Source organism: Lepidochelys olivacea (assembly GCF_965140295.1).
Source record: "Lepidochelys olivacea isolate rLepOli2 genome assembly, chromosome: 15".
Taxonomy (NCBI): domain Eukaryota; kingdom Metazoa; phylum Chordata; order Testudines; family Cheloniidae; genus Lepidochelys; species Lepidochelys olivacea.
In genome coordinates, this window is record NC_140425.1 from 21,119,252 (window position 1) to 21,141,336 (window position 22,085).

At 42.1% G+C, this 22,085-nt stretch overlaps 1 protein-coding gene across 3 annotated transcripts in view; it reads left to right on the top strand.

Moving 5' to 3' along the window:
* Positions 1 to 22,085, top strand: part of GALNT9 (polypeptide N-acetylgalactosaminyltransferase 9) — a 225,139-nt gene that overhangs the window by 25,006 nt on the left and 178,048 nt on the right. For 2 of the 3 annotated variants that reach the window (XM_084649613.1, XM_084649614.1), the window contains exon 2: positions 19,268 to 19,448. In XM_084649613.1, coding sequence (XP_084505739.1) covers positions 19,268 to 19,448 — 181 coding nt within the window. Of the gene's footprint in view, positions 1 to 19,267; positions 19,449 to 22,085 lie in introns of those variants that run through there. The other variant, XM_084649615.1, reaches the window with a different exon arrangement.

Genomic DNA, 22,085 nt, shown 5'->3' on the forward strand with positions numbered 1-22,085 from the left:
TTAGGGATTCTCTGTGTTTTGAATCTGATTACCCTGTAAGGTATTTACTATCCTGATTTTACAGAGGTGATTCTTTTACTTTTTCTTCAATTAAAATTCTTCTTTTAAGAACCTGATTGCTTTTTCCTTGTTCTTAAGATCCAAGGGTTTGGGTCTGTGTTCACCTATGCAAATTGGTGAGAATTTTTATCAAGCCTTCCCCAGGAAAGGGGGTGTAGGGTTTGGGAGGATTTTGGGGAGAAAGACGTTTACAAGCGGGCTCTTTCCCTGTTATATATTTGTTAGACACCTGGTGGTGGCAGCAATAAAGTCCAAGGGCAAAAGGTAAAATAGTTTGTACCTTGGGGAAGTTTAAACCTAAGCTGGTAAAAATAAGCTTAGGGGGTTTTCATGCAGGTCCCCACATCTGTACCCTAGAGTTCAGAGTGGGGAAGGAACCTTGACAAAAGCTTATGCCGCTTGCGGGGCTGGAAGTATTTTGTTGGCAAAAGTGCCGACAAAATTCCGCAAAAGGGCGTTCACACATGCTGACTTTTAGCGACAAGGCTATATCGACACAGCCTTGTCGCTAAAAGCTGCGTAGCGTAGACAAGCCCTTAATAGTAGTAGGCCCAGACCCCCCACAGTGTTGAGTCTGGAGTAAGATGGGCCTGCATACAACTTAGGTAAGAGAGGCATGCTCATAGACCTTTTGTTATGTTTAAAATTCTTTTTCTTTGACGGTATGTGTTGCTCCTACTGTTAAGATTAAACATTATGGATTTCTTACAAGGCTGCGTTGTGTCATTGTATTCACCACTGGTCACAAGCTCATGAAGGAAAGAACCTCAGAAATCCAAGCCCAGTCAGGACTGTTGGTGTAACTAGGCTCGGTTCATCCACAGGGAACTGTAACCCAGCACCAGGTCTAAGAATAGGAGAATCATGGGATTCCACATTAGGGAAAGTAATGAGGCCTGAGACCAAGGGAGTGCACTCAGAGAGGCCAGAGAAGGGGTCAGAGGCACAGCTTGCTGTGTATCTGTAACAAAATGCCCATTGATGTCAATGGGAATTTTATTGGATTAGAAGCCTCCAGCCTTTGGCTCTTCATTAGCATGTTGGGATTTATCTAATTCTTTCGTCATATCTGATTCAGAATTCCTTTCCTCCAAATACGCAACCTTTCAGTTGCCTTCCTCTAATTTGCATTAATGAACTCCTTGCCATTCGGAAGATCTTTTACCCATTAGAAAAAAAGGTCCTTTAACTTGGCTATGAAAAGCTTGTGCCTGAAGCTAATTAAATATCCCAGAAGTTTTAAGTCTAACGTGTTGGAACTTTTCAGGGAGAGCCCACCTCTCTGTGTCTGAGTGCATCTCCTCCTTGGAGCAGTTCTCCTGTCATGTTAATGAGCACTTCACCACAGGACTTCTTTGTTTCCTTTGGAAAATTAAGGCTAGCAGAAAATCCAGTGTGTAGATATAGCTGATCCAATTCATGTTGCTCAGTGAGACACCGATCATTACAGCAATGTGAAATTCACTGCCATGGGAGTCTGTCCAGTCAAATATTAGTGGCTGGTTTTTAGTCCCTTCCCTTGGGGTGGGAATGAACCTTGAACCAAGCACCTTGATGGGCAGGTTCATGTGTTCCAATAACTTTAAGGATTATGCTAATGGTAGTTTTAACTGCTGGTAGGGCCACCCAAGATGGACAGGACAAAGGGTAGGGACCAGATGAAAAGCAGTCTGCTGGCACTCCAGGTCAGGGGTTAAGCAGTAGGCCAACAATCTATCCTCATAAAGAAGTTAAGTTATAAACATGACCTGGTAGCCATTCCAGCAAACAGCTTGATAGACAGTGTTGGTGAACCCTCGTTCATGCCCTAAGTGATGTCTGATGCAGGAAGGATTCAGATTTTTCAAAGAGCTGGGTAATTTTAAGACGGCTAAGAATATTTCTAGCTGACCATGTTAAGATAATGATGAGGGTAATCAGATATTATGCTTCAGCTCTTAAGATGCTTACCAGTGGGGTTTGAGAAGGAATTTTTCCTCCATGTACTGTACAGCATTGCTTAATTGGCTAAGGACTTTATGATTTGTGTTTGCTTTTCTCTGAAGCCTCAGATATCATCCACTGCCAGAAACCAAATACCAGACTGACGACACTCTCAGATTTTGGCTTTCTTTAAAAGCAATTAGCTCTCAAGCAGCTACATAGACCAGAGTTTCAGCCCCTCTGGCCTTCCTCCATATGCATGCCATCATCATCGAGGGGACCTTTGGAAGTTTTTCTACCCTGTTCCATTCTTCTGCTTAGAGCACTCAATTAAATGTATTTCAGCATTGTAAGCCACATGACTGCTGGGATTTTAAAACTAGGAGACAAGTCTTGGCATCAATTTATCAAATTAAAAGAAAACACACAAGTCTTTCCTTTTCATTGCTCGATCATAAAAATAAAAATAAAAAATCAGGACAGCTGATGTGTGATTTAGAAGTGTGCTGATGATAGTGGGTTGTCTTTTCCTTTATGAACTAAAAATGCTCTATGTAGCTCCCCAATGTGTTTTTTTCCCCCAGAATCTTTCTTTGATGGAGCTCGATTATGGTCCCACCAAAGTAAATGGTAAAACTTGGTGGGACCAGGATATGGTTTATGATCTGTAGGAATGAGATCGGCATCTACTTCATAAATGGGAACTTTACCTTCTGCTTCCTACAGCATCTGCATCTCCCCATTCTTGTCTCTCAGGAATCTGTTTATCTCCTTCCAAATTACCTGTTGTAATTAGAGAACATTTTCTCATCTCAAGGGGAAACAGGCTTCAAATGAGTATTCCATAAAAGCAATTACTTTTGATATTGGATATCTGCACATGTAAATGTAATATCTTTTCCAATTAAAAAAATAATAATGACTTTTATGTCCAGAGAGGGAGTAGTCTGTACAATGTTGTTCTGTCTGCTAAGTCTATGGGGGCACGATGGGCACCCACAGAAATGTCTGTGCAGGAAGGGCAGCTGTGACTTGGTGCTTATAAAATGGATAGCTACACCCATGCAGGGAATGCTGCTTTGCACATTGGGTGATCACACTGGAGAGGACTTCTATGATGGCACAATAGAGCCATGTGATTTCCCCCTCCCCCAGGGTTTCCTGCCTTATTTGAAAATGAGGACTTGGTCACAAATCATAGTGCAATAAAATCTTCTATTTTGTGCTCATAGCCAATGACTGGCTCGCCATTGCACGTTTTTTCATAATATTTCCCATCATTGCCTGATTCTCCTCCTCCTACATTGACTGCAGTGGAGCTAATCCTGATTTACACCAACATAACTCAAAGGCAAATGAGTCCCAATGTGCACCCATGCCATTATGAGAGATCCTTGTAATGTTAAGCAACGAATGCTGTCTGCTCTTTGTGTGCAGCCTGCTTACCAGCTTAGCCCCGAGTTGCACCAGAACCCTCGTGTTCTGCAAGGCAGACATACTGTGTATTGAACTACATTGAATCTTTCCTCTGGCTGACATCGGAGGAGTGGTGCTAAGGCTTTTCAGCTGGAAGTCATCCTTACATACATCAGAACTGCCATTTTTCATCTTATCAAACCAGCATTAGAGCATAGGGAGCTTTTCTCAAAATGTTTCAGCAAAGGAATCCTTTCTGCATCTTCTTGGTTGGGGTTATTTTTGAGAAAAGTCTGGAAAACAAAACCCAGGGCACTTCCCAGCAGGAGCTTCTTGCTTTTTGATCCCAAGAAGACGTCTGTGCAGATGGTGTCCCTCCTGAAGCACAAGGGGAGAGAATTTGTGGGTGAAATAAAGTCACAGAAGGCTCCACAGTAGAGAGTGAACCATTCTGATACCTTGCTGTGAATGTTATGGGTGAAATCCACTCCAGCTTCATAAAATCAGGTGCAGTAGGGAGCAACTGAGATGAAATACACCTCGCCAGCCTAGAATTGGAGCCCAGGGCTGCCGTGTAGCCCCTGCCTCCTGCAATGGCTGTCCCAGCCCATCAGATGGAATGAGACAGATGTTGGAGCCACTGGATCCTCACAGTCCCAGAGCCCATGGCTCCAACCTTGTCCTCCTCCTCTGTGGCCTATGTGAGGCCAGCATGCACAGTTTGCACACCGTTTCTTCCCTACCGCAAGGATTCATTGATATCCCTTGTGAGGTTGCTCTGACCTGGGCCTGCTGCACAAACCCCTATGTGAGGTTTAAATGACGGGTAGGGTCTTGTGCCAGACCTCCTTCCCCTGAGTGAATTTTGCCCAAAGTGCATGCTGAGTATCTGGTTGTTTTATGCATTTACACCAGGGATTGTGTCATTTATAACAAATAATTGTTCTTAATTCTTTGCACTCCTATAGCACTTTCCATCTAAGCATCTCAAAGTACTTTACAACCCTTGATAAACTAAGCCTCAGAGTAGAGCTGATTGGGAAATTGGAAAATGTTAATTCATTGAAACTGAAACATCACAGAAACTTCTGTTGGAAAGATTTCTCAGTCCAGGAGGTAATTGAGAGAGAGCAAGAGACAGAGAGAGGCACCCCAGCATAGCCAATAGCCCATTGGTCACCTGGGATGTGGGAGACCAGATTCAAGGTCCTGCTATGAATTGGCCCTAACCACTAAGCTATTGGCTGTTCTGGAGTTCTCTCTCTCTCTGTCTCTGTCATTTTTTCATAAAAAACTTCAAAAGGTCTTGGTTTTGTTCTGCATCAAAATGGAACCAAATACCCAAGCTGCAAAAATATTGGTGAAATGAAAATCTTATTTGGTCAGTTCTACCTCAAAATACTGCTGTGTTGTAGGTAAGTGCCCACACCTTACAAAAGAGGAAATGCTCTGACTTTTTGCAAAGTAATTTCATTTTTTTTCTTTTTTAACCCATTAACCCCAGTTTACTGCTCATCTTTCCCATGGGTGAGCCAGATATGTCTTCAGAGAAACAAGGATACTCAGGGACATAAGTCTTTCAAGAGAGGATTCAGGAAACTTGGCTATAATAAACAATGGGATAGTACCCAGTCTGGATTTCAGATAAACGAAAGTACTGTAGTGCACATTGAACTGGCCAGGCCTTTGCTTTTTTGTTTTGTTTTTTGTTCTTTGCTTCCTTCCTTTGCGGAAAGTGGGAAAGTTCAGGTCCCTGTGGTGTGTGACTTGGTGAATGTTTCCATACATGAGTCTAAACCTCATCCCTATACAGAGTTTCTCTCCAGCTCAGAGAATAGTCATGATTCAGATTAGCTTGCAGACCAATTCACCTATCCCTCATATATTGTATAGGCTTCATGCATTAGAGGGAACAGAGCTTTGGATATGCAAAGTTCAGATATGCAGGAGTTGAGGGCATATGTCTGTTTAACATTCAGATTGATTCATAAAGCAGACATGTTTCCATCTCAGCATACTCCATGTTATTCTTCTGTGAAATTGTCTGAAATCTAAGTTTTAAATAACACTTTCTTCTGGATATTGTTGAGTCTGGTGTATGCTTCTGCACAGCACATCCATTTTCCCAGGCCTAATTTTGGTGTACTGAGCGGATACTGCATTCAGTGACCTCTTTATATTTCTGGACAGGACATTTTTTGGATGCTCTCCAAGGCAATAATTTCAGGGAGCCATTCCTTAGTGGTGGCCATCTTTTCATTACACATACTTTGTATGGGGTTTATGATAGTCAGTGAAAGAGGCAGATTCCTTTTCTTGGCAACATGCAATCCTTTGACCAAAATCAGGCATCAAAAGATGAGCAAAAAATGAGGCACAGCCTGTGAAGGATGTTCAGCATTTTTGGCAGAATGAAATCCACTCGGGTGCCATAGAAGGAGAAAGAGAGTTGTTCACTTCCATAGAAGAACACAGCTACTGGAGCGGAGACGGCATTCAGGGCTTACGCAAGTTTCTGTGCACCCTAGACTCCAGGTCCCTGTGGTGTCTGAAGTCAGTGGTGTTTAGCATCTTGTGGGAGAAACTCCATCCCTTGGTAGAGTGGGCGTATAATAAAATAAATATATCATTTTGGAAAAGGGTGATCTAGTGGTAAAAGTCACTTAACCACATTGGACTGGGACTCAGGTAAAAAGAAAAGGAGTACTTGTGGCACCATAGAGACTAACAAATTTATTACAGCATAAACTTTTGTGAGCTACAGCTCACTGCATCCGATGAAGTGAGCTGTTGCTCACGATACAGACTAACATGGCTGCTACTCTGGACTCAGGTAAGTCGCTTTCAGTTCCTGGCTCTGCCACAGACTTTCTGTGTGACCTTGGGTAAGTTGCTTCATTATTTCTGTTCTCCCTCAGTTCTCCCCTGTAAATTAGGGATGATAGTCAGGTCTGGTCTGAATCTGGAATGTATTCCAGGGGAAATTCAAACAAAATTGTTCTCCATTGGAACTAAACCTTGAAATGTTTAAATTTCCCATGGAATGGGAATTCCAAAAATGAAATGACATTTTGTTTTGACTTCTTCAAATACAAGTGATGCTCCCGGTGCTGTCCAGAGACTTGGCAGTCCTCTTCCAGGCTCTCTTCCTCAGAGTAGGACCCTAGAAGCCCTGAGAGCCTTAGCTGAAGGTAACATTTCCAGGATCTCAGCTCTGAAGCATCCCAGATTGCTGGCAGGAATCCAGGCAGGTTTTCTGTGGGAAGGTTTGATAAAATTGAACACATTCCCACAGAATGTGGTGGGTTAGTCAACTTGGCATTTTCTAATGGAAAAACATCCGGAAAATTTGTCTAACAATTTGTTAGACCTGGTCTAACAATAACACTTTTATACCTCACAGATATGTTGTGAATTTATCCTCATTCGTGTTTTCAGTGCTCAGATACTATAGTGATAGGCCCAAATATAGCTAGATGACTGTTTTCCATTGGATGGCTTTGTATACCATAGCACAGTTCAGGGGGAAAAGAAAGGATAAAACCCAATATGAAAATGCCATATTGGATCAGCTTAATGTTCAAAATTTAAAACTTCAGGAGATGAGAGGGTTTTTTTTGAAAAACAGATTTCTGGTTCTGATTTTTGCCTTCTCATCTGTCACCCAAATTCCAAACTACTAAACTACTTCTGATGGATTATAGTAATTAACTTTGTGCAGTTATAAAGTACCTTTTATCCAAAATTCTCAAAGCATTTTGTAAAGATGGATACGTATTATTTCCTTTTCACAGAAGGGGAACCTGAAGCATGTAGAGGTTAAGTGACTTGCCCCACAGAGCAAATCAGCCACAAAATGTGAAATAGAACCCAGGCATTCTGACTCCTTTTCCCTGAAATGACTACTGCACCATACCACCCTCCTTATTATTAAATCTATTCTGGGTCTCTATGCTAAAATATATATGAATTCAGTCTGGAATTTGGACTAAACCAAATCACCAGATTGGAACGTTAGGGTGTTTGTGATCTGGATCTGGTTGTGTCCTTCTCTAAGGTAAGCTGATGAGATTTTCTAAGACTCTTTGCTCTGAGTTATTTTTTAGGGATTCTAAAAATAGCTCTATAAATGGCTAGGCTAAAGGTGAGCATAGAATCATAGAATATCAGGGTTGGAAGAGACCTCAGGAGGTCATCTCGTCCAACCCCCTCCTCCAAGCAGGACCAACACTAACTAAATCACCCCAGCCAGGGCTTTGTCAAGCAAGGCTTTAAAAACTTCTAAGGATGGCGATTCTACCACCTCCCGAGGTAACCCATTCCAGTGCTTCGCTGGAGTGAAATAGTTTTTCCTAATATCCAACCTAGACCTCCCCCACAGCAATTCGAGACCATTGCTCCTTGTTCTATCATCTGCCACCACTGAGAACAGCCTAGCTCCATCCTCTGTGGAACCCCTCTTCAGGTAGTTGAAGGCTGCTATCAAATCCCCCCTCACTCTTCTCTTCTGCAGACTAAATAAGCCCAGTTCCCTCAGCCTCTCCTCATAGGTCATGTGCCCCAGCCCCCTAATCATTTTTGTTGCCCTCTTCTGGATTCTCTCCAATTTGTCTACATCCTTTCTGTAGTGGGGGGCCCAAAACTGGACGCAGTATTACAGATGTGGCTTCATCAGTGCCGAATAGAGAGGAATAATCACTTCCCTCAATCTGCTGGCAATGCTCCTACTAATGCAGCCCAATATGCCGTTAGCCTTCTTGGCAACAAGGGCACACTATTGACTCACATCCAGCTTCTCATCCACTGTAATCCCCAGGTCCTTTTCTACAGAACTGCCACTTAGCCAGTCAGTCCCCAGCCTGTAGCATGGGATTTTTCCGACCTAAGTGCAGGACTCTGCACTTCTCCCTGTTGAACCTCATCAGATTTCTTTTAGCCCAATCCTCCAATTTGTCTAGGTCATGCTGGACCCTATTCCTATCCTCCAGCATATCTACCTCTTCCCCTCAGCTTAGTGTCATCCACGAACTTGCTGAGAGTGCAATCCATCCCATCATCCAGATCATTAATGAAGACTTGAACAAAACCGGCTTTGGGACTGACCCCTGGGGCACTCCCCTTGATACCAGCTGCCAACTAGACATCGAGCTGTTGATCACTACCCATTGAGCCCGATGATCTAGCCTGCTTTCTATCCACCTTATAGTCCATTCATCCAATCCATACTACTTTAACTTGCTGGCAAGAATACTGTGGGAGACTGTATCAAAAGCTTTGCTAAAGTCAAGGTATATCACATCCACTGCTTTCCCCATATCCACAGAGGCAGTTATCTCATCATAGAAGGCAATCAGGTTGGTCAGGCACATCGGCCAAGTCCCTCAGCACCCTTGGATGCATTAGATCCAGCCCCATCGACTTGTAATGCATGTCCAGCTTTTCTAAATAGTCCTTAACCTGTTCTTTCACCACTGGGGGCTGCTCACCTCCTCCCCATACTGTGCTACCCAGTGCAGCAGTCTGGGAGCTGACCTTGTCTGTGAAGACCGAGGCAAAAAAAGCACTGAGTACTTTAGTACTGAGACCTTTATTTAATGTGTGACATCTGGCTCGGTTTGCTATTGCTTCACCCTTCCCAACCCAGCTGCTTGTCTTGGACATCAGCAGTATTTTGCCCTAACCTACATTCTTAACACTTTGTGGAAGAGTCTGTCTTTTATTGTGTCATCTGTCAAACAGTCATCTGTAGCTATATTTGGGCCCATGCGTCAGTTAGCACAATGGCACCCTGATTCTGGTTTAGAGTCTCTGTGTGCCACTTCAGTACAAATAATAATAAAACATAAAGGTGAGAGAATTGAGACTTGCAGTATTTGCTAGACACAACCAATCTTGTACTTGCTTTGAGAACTGATGCTGTTCCTTCATTTTGTCCTGTACTCCTGTTCAGCATATTAACAAATTCTGTCTAGAGCTACTTGGATAAAAAGAACTTTTGAGTCAATGCTTGCTTGAACTGTGTTAACATATCTATCGTATAGCCTACAAACCTTTTTTCTTGTAATTTAAAAAACTGATTAGACTACCAAAAGTCAGCTGCTCCAAATTATGTGAATTTCTCATTGTCCCTGAATTCCTTCTTTATTCTATGATTAAGCTAACGTCTAAGAGTATTGGTTCCCTCAGAAGATATTGCAGACAGGTTTTCAATTGAAAAATCTAGGGGCGGGGGTGGGAAGGGGGAAGCTTTTAAAGAGATGAAGTGCCATTTCCCCCTGCCCCCCAATTAAAAAAAACATTTAGGAAGATGCAACCCTTGGAAAAGAAAATTGCAAGATGCCTATGCAAATAATCAACTAAGGGCTATTATGTCCTCCCATTTACAGCACTATAAATCAAGAGTAACTCCTGTGAAGGCAATGGAGTTATACTATGGTAAAACCAGTGTGAATAAAAGAGGAATCAAGTTCAAAGGGTTGGGATTGGAGCCACTATTGATGTGGAGGGTTGGGACAAGAGTCAGACAAGAGCAGAAGCAAAAATGATGCATGGGGGTGGCCTCTAACAGGGCTGGCCTTAGGGAAAATGGTGCTATAGACAAACATGTATTTTGGTACCCCTGGCCTCCATAGGCATGGCACCCGCACCCGCCCACTGGCCCCCTGTGGGTGTACTCCCATTGCCCCTGGTCCCTGTGGGCTCCCCTGGCTCTCCATCCCCCTTCACCCCTAACCCCTGCACTGTGCCCCCTGTGCCCACATGAAACTGACCTGAATGCATGGAGCAACTGGCATTGCTGCTTGTCCCTCAATGCACAGAGTGCTTGGTGTTGCTCCTTGCTCCCCCCTCACAGCTCCTTAGGGAGGTCCAGAGGAACATGGTGCGGGGGGCGGTGAGCAATATCTGTGTGTCACCGCTTGCTTCTGTTCCCATGTTCCTGCACCGGGAGGAAGGAGGGAGAAATCTGGCTGCCCCCACAACTGGTGCTCCCCTGCTAGCCAGGAGCAGTTTCTGACACTACACTGGTGGTGCTCAACTCTGCGCTGCCTAACGGTGCCCCCTTGACCGTGGTGCCCCTGGGCGGTCGGCCCTGGAAGAGGACTGAACTGCACCACTGAAGTCAATGGGAGTTTACCATTTGCTTCAGTGGTAGAAAGTTTGGTGCTTACCAGAACTGACAGTGGTGGAGCTGGCATGGTTGTGTCAGGAGATCCATTGTATTACTTTGGTAGGATCAGAAGGGAGTTGGAAGTGGTGCTAATACTAATAATGGAGAGTTGGGAGCAAAGCTACTGTGACAAAGGGGCCGGTGAACTAAGACAGAAGGTGCAGGAAAGCCAGGAAATGGTCTGGAATGGAGTCTATTGTAGGCAATTGTAAATGCAGATGAATATTCTCTATTTGTTGTTCTAAGTTGGAAGGGGAGGAAGGTTAAGTATGGCTCAAACAACCCTGGATTGAACCTGAAATATTACTGCATGTATGTGTTCTGCAAGTGGAAAAAAAAATACTAAAAAGGAATCACAGATGCAGTTTGATCTCCCTGTTTTATCAGTCTTCCACATACATTTGTTCTGTTATTTTCCCATTGTGACAGGATTTACAGTGAAAAAGAAAAGCCTTGTTTCTTCCTAGAAAATGATGCGTTCCGTGAAGTAATTAATCTGGTTAAGATTACCAAGACTGACTCTGCTCCCCATGTGTACAGATCTTCCTCTCTTCCACAGTGATCTCTAAAATGACCAAGATAAATTCTGAACTATCCCATCAGACCACACTGAAGTCAGTTGAGTTGTACCAGGTGTGATTAAGTGCAGAATTTGGTCTGTATTTTTGCAGAAAAGCCTAAACATTCAGACAAATATATACATCTGCTGGTGGCAGCTCAACTGGGGAGTCCCTTTTGTGACCCAACTCCACTTTTCTATCCCCTAGTTATGGGATTGAAATAGGCAAGATATGCTGGAAATGTGATTTAGCTATAAGTCGTTAGCTCAGACAATTAGCTGACAGCTCTGCCACCAGCATCCTCACACATCTCGCCCATGACCTTATCACTAAGCAATGGCCAAAAGTGTTCCTCAAACTTCTTCGCCTGCCTTCCTGAGTCTTTGATGGCTCCAACAGACAGTCAAAGTCCTCCCACTGTCTTAAAATTTCAAGACAAAGGAGACTGTAGGGCCCTGTTCAACACTGAGTTACACCAGTCTTATGCTGTAGACTGGTTTTAGACCAATGTATGACCAGATTGACATTAAGGGGGATCTGCGTCCTGGAATTTTTTCATGGTCTCCTATTAGCTTAATAAGCCCCTAAGAAATCTTTGATAAAGCAGAGTAAATATTTTTAAATTTTTTTCCTCTAGTAGTATAAAATAATCTTTTCAGTCTATTCTTCTGTGAAATAAAATATTGGCAATATCTGTGGCTAGTTTAAAGCAGTGGTTTCTTAAGAAAACAAAAACAAAACACCACCACTGTGCCACGGTGACTTACTGGTATGCAATGAAAGGTTAAAAATGCAAATAGATTTTGAAGAAAATGTGACTTAAAAAAAGACAACTAAACATGATAAAAAGGGTTAAAACCCAGATGCTTGCCAACATTCAGAGGTGGGAGCTTTTCTCTCTTTCTTTCATCTTAGGATTGTATACTGCTATCCATCCCTGTAGTAGCTGAGCACCTTCCACATAAAATCAATAGCAATTGCACCTCTGCCCAGTACCAATATTTCCAGTAGCTTATTTCTTTCCACAGATGCTGCTCAGACACAACATAGTAGAGAAAAGATCCAGGCACCAGAGCAAAGTAAAGTTCTTAGAGTCCTTCCACCTATGTTGGCTCAGCACAGTATCAGTAGGCTACCATGGCCTAGAACCGGTACTTCATTCTCTCCATTGATTGTGGTGGCCTTGCTGGAGTAATACAGTTCTTATTACTCTTTCTATCTAATCTATTAATAAGATTTATAAAATGCTATTTTAACTTTCTGTTCCATATCAGACCTTTAAAGGAGCTGACAGTGTTATTTAGGCTGAAATCGTTGCTCACACTCTGCCGCACAGGACTGATGAGTCATCTATTTTACTAATACAAGCAAAGTTTCTTACACTGGATTCTTTTTCTAGTAAAACCTTCATTATATTTTGGAAGTGACGCCTGCAGTTGTCCTGATGCAGTCATTTGTGTACACTGTGAAGATTTGGCATCTATTATTGACTATGAAATTGGATAGGGCATGTGTGTATTCTTACAGTCTGCATTTTCTTACCATTCTCTTTTTTTTTCTTGCTGATTCTGATTAGCAGTTGATGTTACACCTTTACCATAGGTTTTCTGAATCTGGATGACCTTAGGAATTGTACAGTTCCTAAGTGGCTGCTGTACAATATGGTGTTAATGTTTGTTCATTTGTTTTTTGCTGATCTCTTGGGTTTGTGACAGAGAGGAGTTCAGTATCTGAAATAAAAAAGAAATGTATGTGGGTTCTTTCTGTCTTCATCTTGAGATCTGTGAAAAATGATTATTCATAGTGAATAAGCTTTCTGTCACTTATAAAGCAAATTATGCTGGATTTAACGAAGCCAGTCTTTGAAGGGCTTTTCAGCTCTGCAGTCTTATTATCTGAGCTCCAAGTAGTTTGAGATATCTACTTGTTTGAGCACTTGGTGCTCTTTGGATTCTCTCAACTGTATTACAGCATGATGTGATCTCATCAGATCTCATAAGCTAAGCAGGAGTAGGTTGGCATACTACTTGGATTGGAGAATTCTACGGGGAATTCTAGGTGCTGTGGGACCTGACCCTGCAGATTCAGTGAATGTAGCTCTTCGAATGTCCACATGGTGGCCTGGATCATCTGTGAATAAGGAGGAAGAAATCTCTATGAGGATCCCCCTCAATCGTACTGTCAGGAGTGTGAGGGTTTTCCTCCTTTGGAAAGAGCTGTGGGACCTGCCCCAAATCTGGAGCCATCGTCTGGGACACATAGGAGAACTTGTGCCTTATGCTGGGTCTCTGTCTCCCTTATACCCTGGGAGCATTGTTTCCTATGACTTTCCCTAGCAATGGCTGACCCACTCTCCTACTTCTAAAGCGTTGTTCCTCACCGTGAAGGGGAGCTATGCAGAACAGATAATACAGTCCTGAACTGTATTGTCGTTTCCAGGCAAGCACCACAGGGCACAAGAATGAACAAAATATATCCGTACAGCCCTGGTTCCACCTCCACCCAATATGGGGCTCCTCATCCCTCATATCCTGACCCCATCTCCATGCAGAATGATGCTGCAGAGATGGCAAGCCCACCCTTCTCTTTCATGCTGGAGGGCCAAGTGCTGAGGGAACTGTCCATGCATGGATCAGGGGCCATGACCTGGCCAAATGCTACTGGCTTTTGCAGTTATTTCTATACAGAAAGCAATTTGTAAAGCATTTGGGCATCATCTGAGACAAAAGGTGCTATATAGATGCTATCTGATATGGGATCATTACATCTAACTGCTGACTAGCAAAGTATAAAAAGGAAACATATTGCCTGTAATTACTGCATTCGCAGGTATGGATGGAGAATATAGGACAAGTAATAGTAAATTGTTCTTAAATGCTAGTAGGACCACTTTTACATTGTACTTGCAGAATGACGCAATGTGTTATCATTTATTTTGCTGCTGTACATTGGTCAATATTGCTGCATTATTATGGTAATTGCAAGCAGGCTACAGTAGCACGGGGTAATGAGAACAAAAAAACCTAACCCAGCAGTATCTTTTAAGTACAACTCTGGTTGTTTTCTAGAACGAGATCAGATTAGCAGCACGAACAGTTAAAATACTAGACTTGGGAATAAAGCATACTAAAGTATTACAATTATACATGGTTGGGCTGTGTTACCTAGCCATCTTTCTAGCGAGAACAATAGCAAACAGACCGCTTGAGACTCTCCACATGCTGAATGCTTGATTCCTCTTGTCCTTGGGCCTTTCAGGATGCAACGATTTTGCTCATAAAGAAGCAGAACCTGAACTATAAGAAGTAAATACAGTTACCTTCTATTGTAACCAAACCATCCTTACCACTAAAGTGAGTGGGCCAGAACTTACGTCCTTTATGCCAGTGTAAATTCATTGGCTTTGCTGGAGTCACCCTCTATGTACGTTGGTGTAACTGACATCAGAATGTGAGCCAGTAAGCCTAAAGAAGAAACCTTCATACTCCAGGATCTTTCGGTGACTTAAACATTGCAGCCAAGCATTTATAAAGTGACTGCTAATGATTCTGAGTTCTTCAAATTCTTGGGTGCGTGACTTGAGACATGTTAAAAGGGTTTGATTTTTGTTAGACAGTGCTGAGCACCCTCCATCTGAAAAATCAGGCCCCTTTAAAGTTGGCATCCAAAAACGGAGGTGCTCAAAATCACTAGTCAATACTGGAAATCATGTGTTTTGGAAGAAGTCTAAACCTGCATGTAGTTATTCTTAATAAAGTAGCGTCTCAGGGGTGTAGTTCCATTGCTTTCTGAAGGGCTGCTTATGTGACCAAGGACTACTTGTCTGAGTATGGGCTTGCAGGATCAGTGCTTTACATTGTAGTCTACATTGCATCATATTAAATACTAGCATGGGTCAAAACTCAGAATTTCCATTTCGTGGAGGATTCAGACTCTTCCTAATTTCCTTTGGTCCCAAATCAGAACAAAAAGTAGAAATGTCAACATTTCCCACAATATGGAATTTCTGCATTTTTTTTTTGAGAAACTCCTAATGACCTGATTGAAGCACTTCATTTCAATCAGGTCCAAGAGCTTTGGTTTGATTCCTATAGTATATAATAACTTTATACATATGATAGAATATTCCATTTGTTAAAGTGAAAATGAAGCTCTTCAATAATTTTTCATTGAAAATTTCAACAAAATCTATACAGTGAAATGTTTTGATCTTGTCAAATTGTCATTTTCCTACAGAAAGCTGGTCTGTTGGAAAATTTTCAACCGCAAAAATCTGAGGCATAGCACTATTGGTTACAGTTGCTCCATTTGCATGTACTGAATCATAGGCATGATAAAATCAATTCTTAATTGTACTTAGGCATCGTTGGTTATAGTTTCTCCTTATACTTGCAGAATGCAAAAATGTAATACTGTTGTATGTTGGTCAATAATACAATCCCAGCTGTTTTATTGGGATAACTACAAGCAGGTTAACGTACTTTAGAAAAAGATTTCCAAAACATTTCGGTGGAGTTTCAGTGAAAAAGGGGTGCTGGTTGGGCATTTCCTCTAAATGGGATGAGTAATAAAGAATAGCCATTCATGATGGATGGGGTAATGCTGCTTTTTTATAGAGCAAAATGGCAAATTACATGGGGGGACATTAACTTCTTATGGGCAGGAACTGTCTTTGTCAGTGTGTTTGTTTGCAAAGCGGCTAGCATGCTTCAGAGGCTACAGTTTTCAGGCTGTGGCGCCAGTTGGGAGGAGGTCCACCCGGGCCACCGTCCGGCCACTTTTTGGCAAGGCCAAACCTGAGGGGTGCTGCATCTCTGCTCTCCAGGTCTCAATAGCAGTCACTCAGCTTTGGTGGGGGTAGGTGTAGGAACACGTGCTCACAGGGTAAGGCTGCGGGCAGAGATGGGTGCCTCAGGGGAAGAGGAGGGTCCAGCGAGGGGGACAAGGCACACTTTAAATGGCACTCCACAGCCCCAGTATTTATCACTATTAGCATAGCACCTAGAGGCACCAATCAGCATTGTGCCCCATGATGCTGGGTACTGCACAAACCGAGGGCTCAGCTGTGCCTTTGAGCACAGGGTGGGGTGGGATAAGCTGCAGTTCTCACAGAAGAGGAGTCCCAGAAGGCATTGTGATTCAGACTCCCCACTGAGACACAATGCCTGCCCTGTTGCACTCTAAATCCACGGGCGAGGCAAGAGTGATTTGCTACCGGCCTACACCTGTGGCAAATTTTGACACCCTCCACACCAACAGAGTTACGCTGGCCAGTAGTGGGAAGGATAGTGGAGCCAGAGCTGTGTTGGTTCCCCATCCCTCCACTCTCACTTGTTCTGGAGAGGGAGTAACTGGGTTTTACACCCCCAGACCCACGGCTCAGGTAGCTTGGTTAAGGGCAGATGTGGGAGTCTTAGTAAGTCCCCTCACTGCGGGGATGCAGTCCAAGTTTCAGTATAGCCTACAGAGTAGGAGGATGGCCAGTATCAACCAGACAGTTTTATAAATGTTTCAGCACATGCCTGAAGAAAGGAACAAAGGATTCCCACATGCTTTGTAGCTTGTGGGAGCTTTACTTTGAACAATTCCATGAATTAAAGGATAGCTTCAAAACACAGCCAACTTCAATGAAATCACCGGAAATGTTCTGGCTCGTCAAGTCTTTTGTTTAGTTTTGCTCATATTGCTGCACAATGCTGTATAGAAACAAATTCTCTGGGTTTTCTGCCCCTGCATTTGGCAGCGCAGCATAACGTGGAAAGATGCATTCAGCATTTGCATGCTGGACTAGCACAAAGACGACTTGCTGCAACATTTGTCAAAGCTGGAAAAGGTTCTGTGCCTGCTGCCAAAACTGCCTGATGTTGAATGTTTTTATACAGTCCAGCTGAGCTAACTTCTTGAATTTCCCCTTGTGTTTTTTGATACCTTACTCTTGTTGCAAGACTCCCACTTGAAGGTATGCTCATTTGATTCCCAGATTTTACTTTTAAGGGGGAAAATTGGATTTTGGGAAGTGGAGAGTGAGGAAAGTGTATTTAATTACTGATATGGACCCTCCTGTTCCTTTCTTGCAAATAGATAAGAGGCTTATTTATAGAAAGGAGCAATACGTTTAATAAATCAGGCTTTTAATATGGACTCCATCCATTGCTATCAGATGCATTATCCCTGTGACGCCAGCACCCACCATATCCACAGGTTATGTAGATGTGTAAGTGCAAGGGCACTTGTGAGGACACCATGGGCCAGATCTCCGCTCCGGTATCACAAAGGGCCAATAAAGCTGGTTAAATGGGTGGGCTGGGGATTCCCCTGGTAGAGTGCTCGGGTGAGTTTCTCCATCCCAAAATGCACTTGTGATGTTCATATGTTGTACCTTTCTGAGTTCTGTTTTACTTGCGGCTTTAGAGAACCTTTGTGCAAGTTAGCTTCTACCTCAAGCCAGATGTCACTGTTCTGTGGCCTTCCTCTCTCTTCCTCAGTAAAACAAGAAACTTTTTAAACATTCTGTTTTGAAACTCCAGCCTTTCCCTCTCTCCCTCCCATGCCTACATGGCCTTGGGGAGTTCTGCTCCTGCTCACCTATTCTTTCTCTTCCTCAAAGCCAGTCACCCATCAGACCAATGGCTCACCTCCCACGCATACCACATAACCATAATGAGATTCTGCCAGCATGATCCTCATGTTTTTCCTTCATTTTGACAACTCAGTTGGCTTCTTTGCCTAGAGCTGTTTGAATTTTTCAATGGCTTGGCCATGTCAAGAAAGATTTGCTGTAGTGTTTTCAATCCCTTGTAACCGAAGGCCCATGATTCACACTGAGAGTATCAAGCATTTCAGGGGCATGATGAAGAGGAACTTAACTAGATACTTGGCAATGAACTTGTGAGTTACCAGGGGAGATTTTCAAAGGCTCAAGTGGCTGTCAAGTGCCCAAATTGCATTGAGATTGCTCCCTGCAGTGTTAAGACAAATATTTTCAGATATGAGTGCCAACAGTTAAGTGCCTAAATCCACATTTAGGCACCTAACTAACAGTGGCTTGATTTTTAGAGGTACTAAATACCTGAGCTTCAAGTGCTCAGTACCTATGTTAAAGCAGGCTGTTTATATTTAGATGCCTAAGTATGCTTTAAGTGTCTCACTATAGGCTCCCAAACTTAAAAATGTTGGCCTTAATATTTTAGCTCTCAAACTTATTGTCATCTACTAAGTTGTGTAAGTCCACCTTAGATCTGTAACTAGGGATTTGTGGTGCCAATGATGGTGCTATGATAAACAACGAGGGCAGAGCTTAGCAATGAGGTTACAAAGGAGATCCCCAAGAGTTCCATCTCTTACATAGTAAAGGCAAGATTGTCAAAGCCCTTGCACTCCTGTGCAAGGAAGAAGGAGATATAGCCTCAGCCTCTTACTAAAAATATTGTCTGGTGTGTGTGTGTGTGAGAGAGAGAGAGAGAAAATGTTGACTATTTTTTCTCAAACCATCTTAATTTGACACATGTCAACCAGCTCTAGCTATAATTGTTTTGCTCTGTGTTGTGAATTATTTGTAAGCTACTGTACAGGACCCAGAAGACTTTTATAAATAAGTTCATAACTTTTAATGACTTATGGATAGGCAGCTCTTCAGAAAATGGAACCGCACCATTAAGGTTTGTGATATGTGATGAGATTATTTATTAGAATCCATCAGTAATCTAAGTTTCTGTTGCCATGGAAGATGCATTTGACAATGTATCTGTAGATGGGTTTCTTTTTCTCTGTGTTTATATTTGTTGTTTTTAAATTGATTTCTTGAAATTAGCATTATTACATTAGTGGATAAAACATACCAGGTGCACTGTTCATTGGCTAACATCTCAAGTGGGGATGGGCTTTTCAGCATTTTGTTTGAGTAAAAAAGAATTGAGCCTATGCTACATTACCTCAGCTGAGGATCTAGCCCAGTATTCCTAGAGGTAACATTTTCTCTGATCCTCACCTTCTTTGTCCAGTCATTGTACGCTTACTTAATAAAAACTCCAGAACAGATTACTATTTGCTTAAATGTTTAAAAAAACTAAACACATAAGCACAACCCTATTGTTACCTCCTATATACTATCCTTTCAATTGCATTTTTGTTTTCTTTCTAGGTCTAGCCAAGCCCATGGGACTAGTTGAAGGTCCAGGAGGCTTGGGCCAGGGAGGAATGGCTGCTACCTTGAGAGATGACAGTCATGAATCTGAGACTAAATATGAAGAGTATGGTTACAATGCCCAGCTCAGCGACAGGATATCACTGGATAGGTCCATTCCTGACTACAGACCAAAAAAGTAAGTTGAATCCTACATTTTTATTAGTGCAAGTGATTGTTGTTCCTCTGACCATGGTAGCAGCTCTGTATGCATGCCTTATGTTCAGAATGTACTGAAAGGTTAGCCAGATATACGCTCCTGAGTGTAATGAAAACTATAAAGACCAATTGTGATCTCAAGCATGGAGATCAGGTCAGCATCTGTAGCTAACCTTACAAGTAATACCGCAATATGCACGTCCATGCCTTTGGTTCAGTAATGACTTCAAAGTGCAAGCTTTGCTAAGCATTGTTCACTAAAATCTTAGCCACAGCCAAATGAGCTCAGATATTAGCAGCAGGAGCCTCTCTCTCTGCCTGTTGGATTCATGTACTATGAAAGATGAGGTAGCACCAACAAATGGAAACAGCTCTGTTTTGTAGACACTGATTGTTTAAGATTGAAAACATCAAATGCTTCATGTTTAATTATACTTGGGTGTTCTTATGAAAGAACAGTAGAGGCAGGGTATTTACTCATGTCTATATTGTGATGAAACAAGGAATAAGACTATCACAGCAGGGGCCTTTAATTACAGTCAGAGATGCACTTAAGATTTTTTACTGTCTGTGGAATGTGCATATTTGCACTATAATATCTCATTCTTCACATGTCTACACTGCATTTGACATGGCAATTATATGTTTAATATTTTTACTGATTTATTATAGGTTGTGTTAAGTGCCTTTCAAATCTTTCATATTTATATCATTATATATTCTCCAGAAAAGTCATTCTTGCAGTCATTCTGAGAATGACAATCAGTAATGTCTTAATGCAGTGAAGATCAGCAGCAATGCTTAGCTGCTCTCAGTAGACAGAACTGAAAAGAATAGTTAATTAATTTCTAATAATAATCTTCTGTTTAAAAATCCCCATTCGGGTTCCCAGGCAGAAGTGGAAGTTAAATAAAAGTACCTTGGAGAGAAAAGGGGGGGAGAAAAGTTTAGTCAAGCACAACAGCTCTATGAGCAGATTACAATTCAAAAAAGATCTTAGACAATTTAAGAAGCCAGAAACTAAATTTAGCAAAATAAAACTTCAGCCTACTCACAGATTCCCTTAGATGTTACATGCCAATCTAGTCTCAGAACCATTGACTCAGCATTCACTGACTCAGATGCTTGGTTTGGAAAAGTAATCTTAAATTAGATAAATTATAAAGAGAGAGAGAGAAGAATATTGCTTAGATGTTACACCTGACTCAACATGTGATGAAAATCCAGCATGGGATTCACCTGGAGAAAGGGTAAACCCTCCAGTATTGGGATTATCCTGTGACCACTAAAGTTATATATTAAGCCTGATTCAAACACCATTGAGGTCAATGGGAATCTTTCATTTGACTTCAGTGAGGTTTAGGTCATGCCTCTTGTTAGCTAATAAACTCAAGTAGTTAGTAAATACGGGTGGGTGAAGCACTAAAAAGGTGAAAAGAAGCCAATGCTAAAGTTTGGATCTAGCTGCTATATCTTCAAAATGTGGGGATATTTCAAATTGGTGATGCTGGAATTTGGAGTTTGGCTCTGGCTCAGCTCTAATTAGAAGCTTTGACCATTGGTTCAGATCAGCATCTGTGATTATCCAAACCTTTTGGGTGCCCCCATTTTGATTGGACTCCCATATGATTATACTGTCTCCTTAAATGTCTGAAATACCACGAGATCTGCTTTCTGTGTGATATTTCGATACTCTTGGGGTGGTTCTAGTTAGGCCTGGAAACATATATATTCAGACATGTCCAAGCCTCAACAAACCTTTAGTTTGAATTTGTTTTGAAAAATTAGTGAAAGTTCAGCAGTAGGGCTGAATTTAATCTGTGTGTATCAGAGGGAGATTCTACCTCCATTCAGTTGGCGAATTTGATTAGATTTGACTTTTCTACGGTGATTCTCACAAACAACCTTGTTTTGATTCTGGCAACGACAGACATACAAACACTTAAACACGAGGTACACTTGGGAATTCTCTCACTTGAACACCCACTGACACGAAGCGTTCAAAAGTACAGTATCCCACATGAGCCATGTACTAACACGAAGGAAGGGACAAGAGCAAAAACTATCAAGAGTTACTTTCTTGGTTTATCCATTGTTCAGTGTTATACATGAATGTTGCATCCTAACAAATCTACTATGGTGTGACCGATGTGCAGTTTCATCCATATACTAAGACTGAAATTTTCAAAGCTGACTAAGGGGGTTGGATGCCCAGTTCTCATTAGAAATTAGTGATAAGTGAGGGTTTGAAAATCCCACCCTAAATTGTTATGTAAAACCTTGTACGCCAAAGGACTCCTTATCTCTCTGTCTTCCTTTGTACTGTGTGGCCATCACAATCATTAACAGATTTTATCCTCAGACTGTAGAGAAATATCTCTATTTTTACAGATGAAGAACAGTGGTAGAATTAAGGCCTGTAAATCACACAGGAAGTCTGTGGCTGATCTCAGAACTGGACCCAGAACTCCCAAGTCCCACGTCAGTGCCCTTGTTGTACCAATAAAATAAAAACCAGCAGGATCTTATTAAAGGGAAAAAGGCAAAATACCACATTTATTGTGAATACAGAAAGAATCATAGTAAGCAGTTAGTTATAGCTATAACATTCCATTCA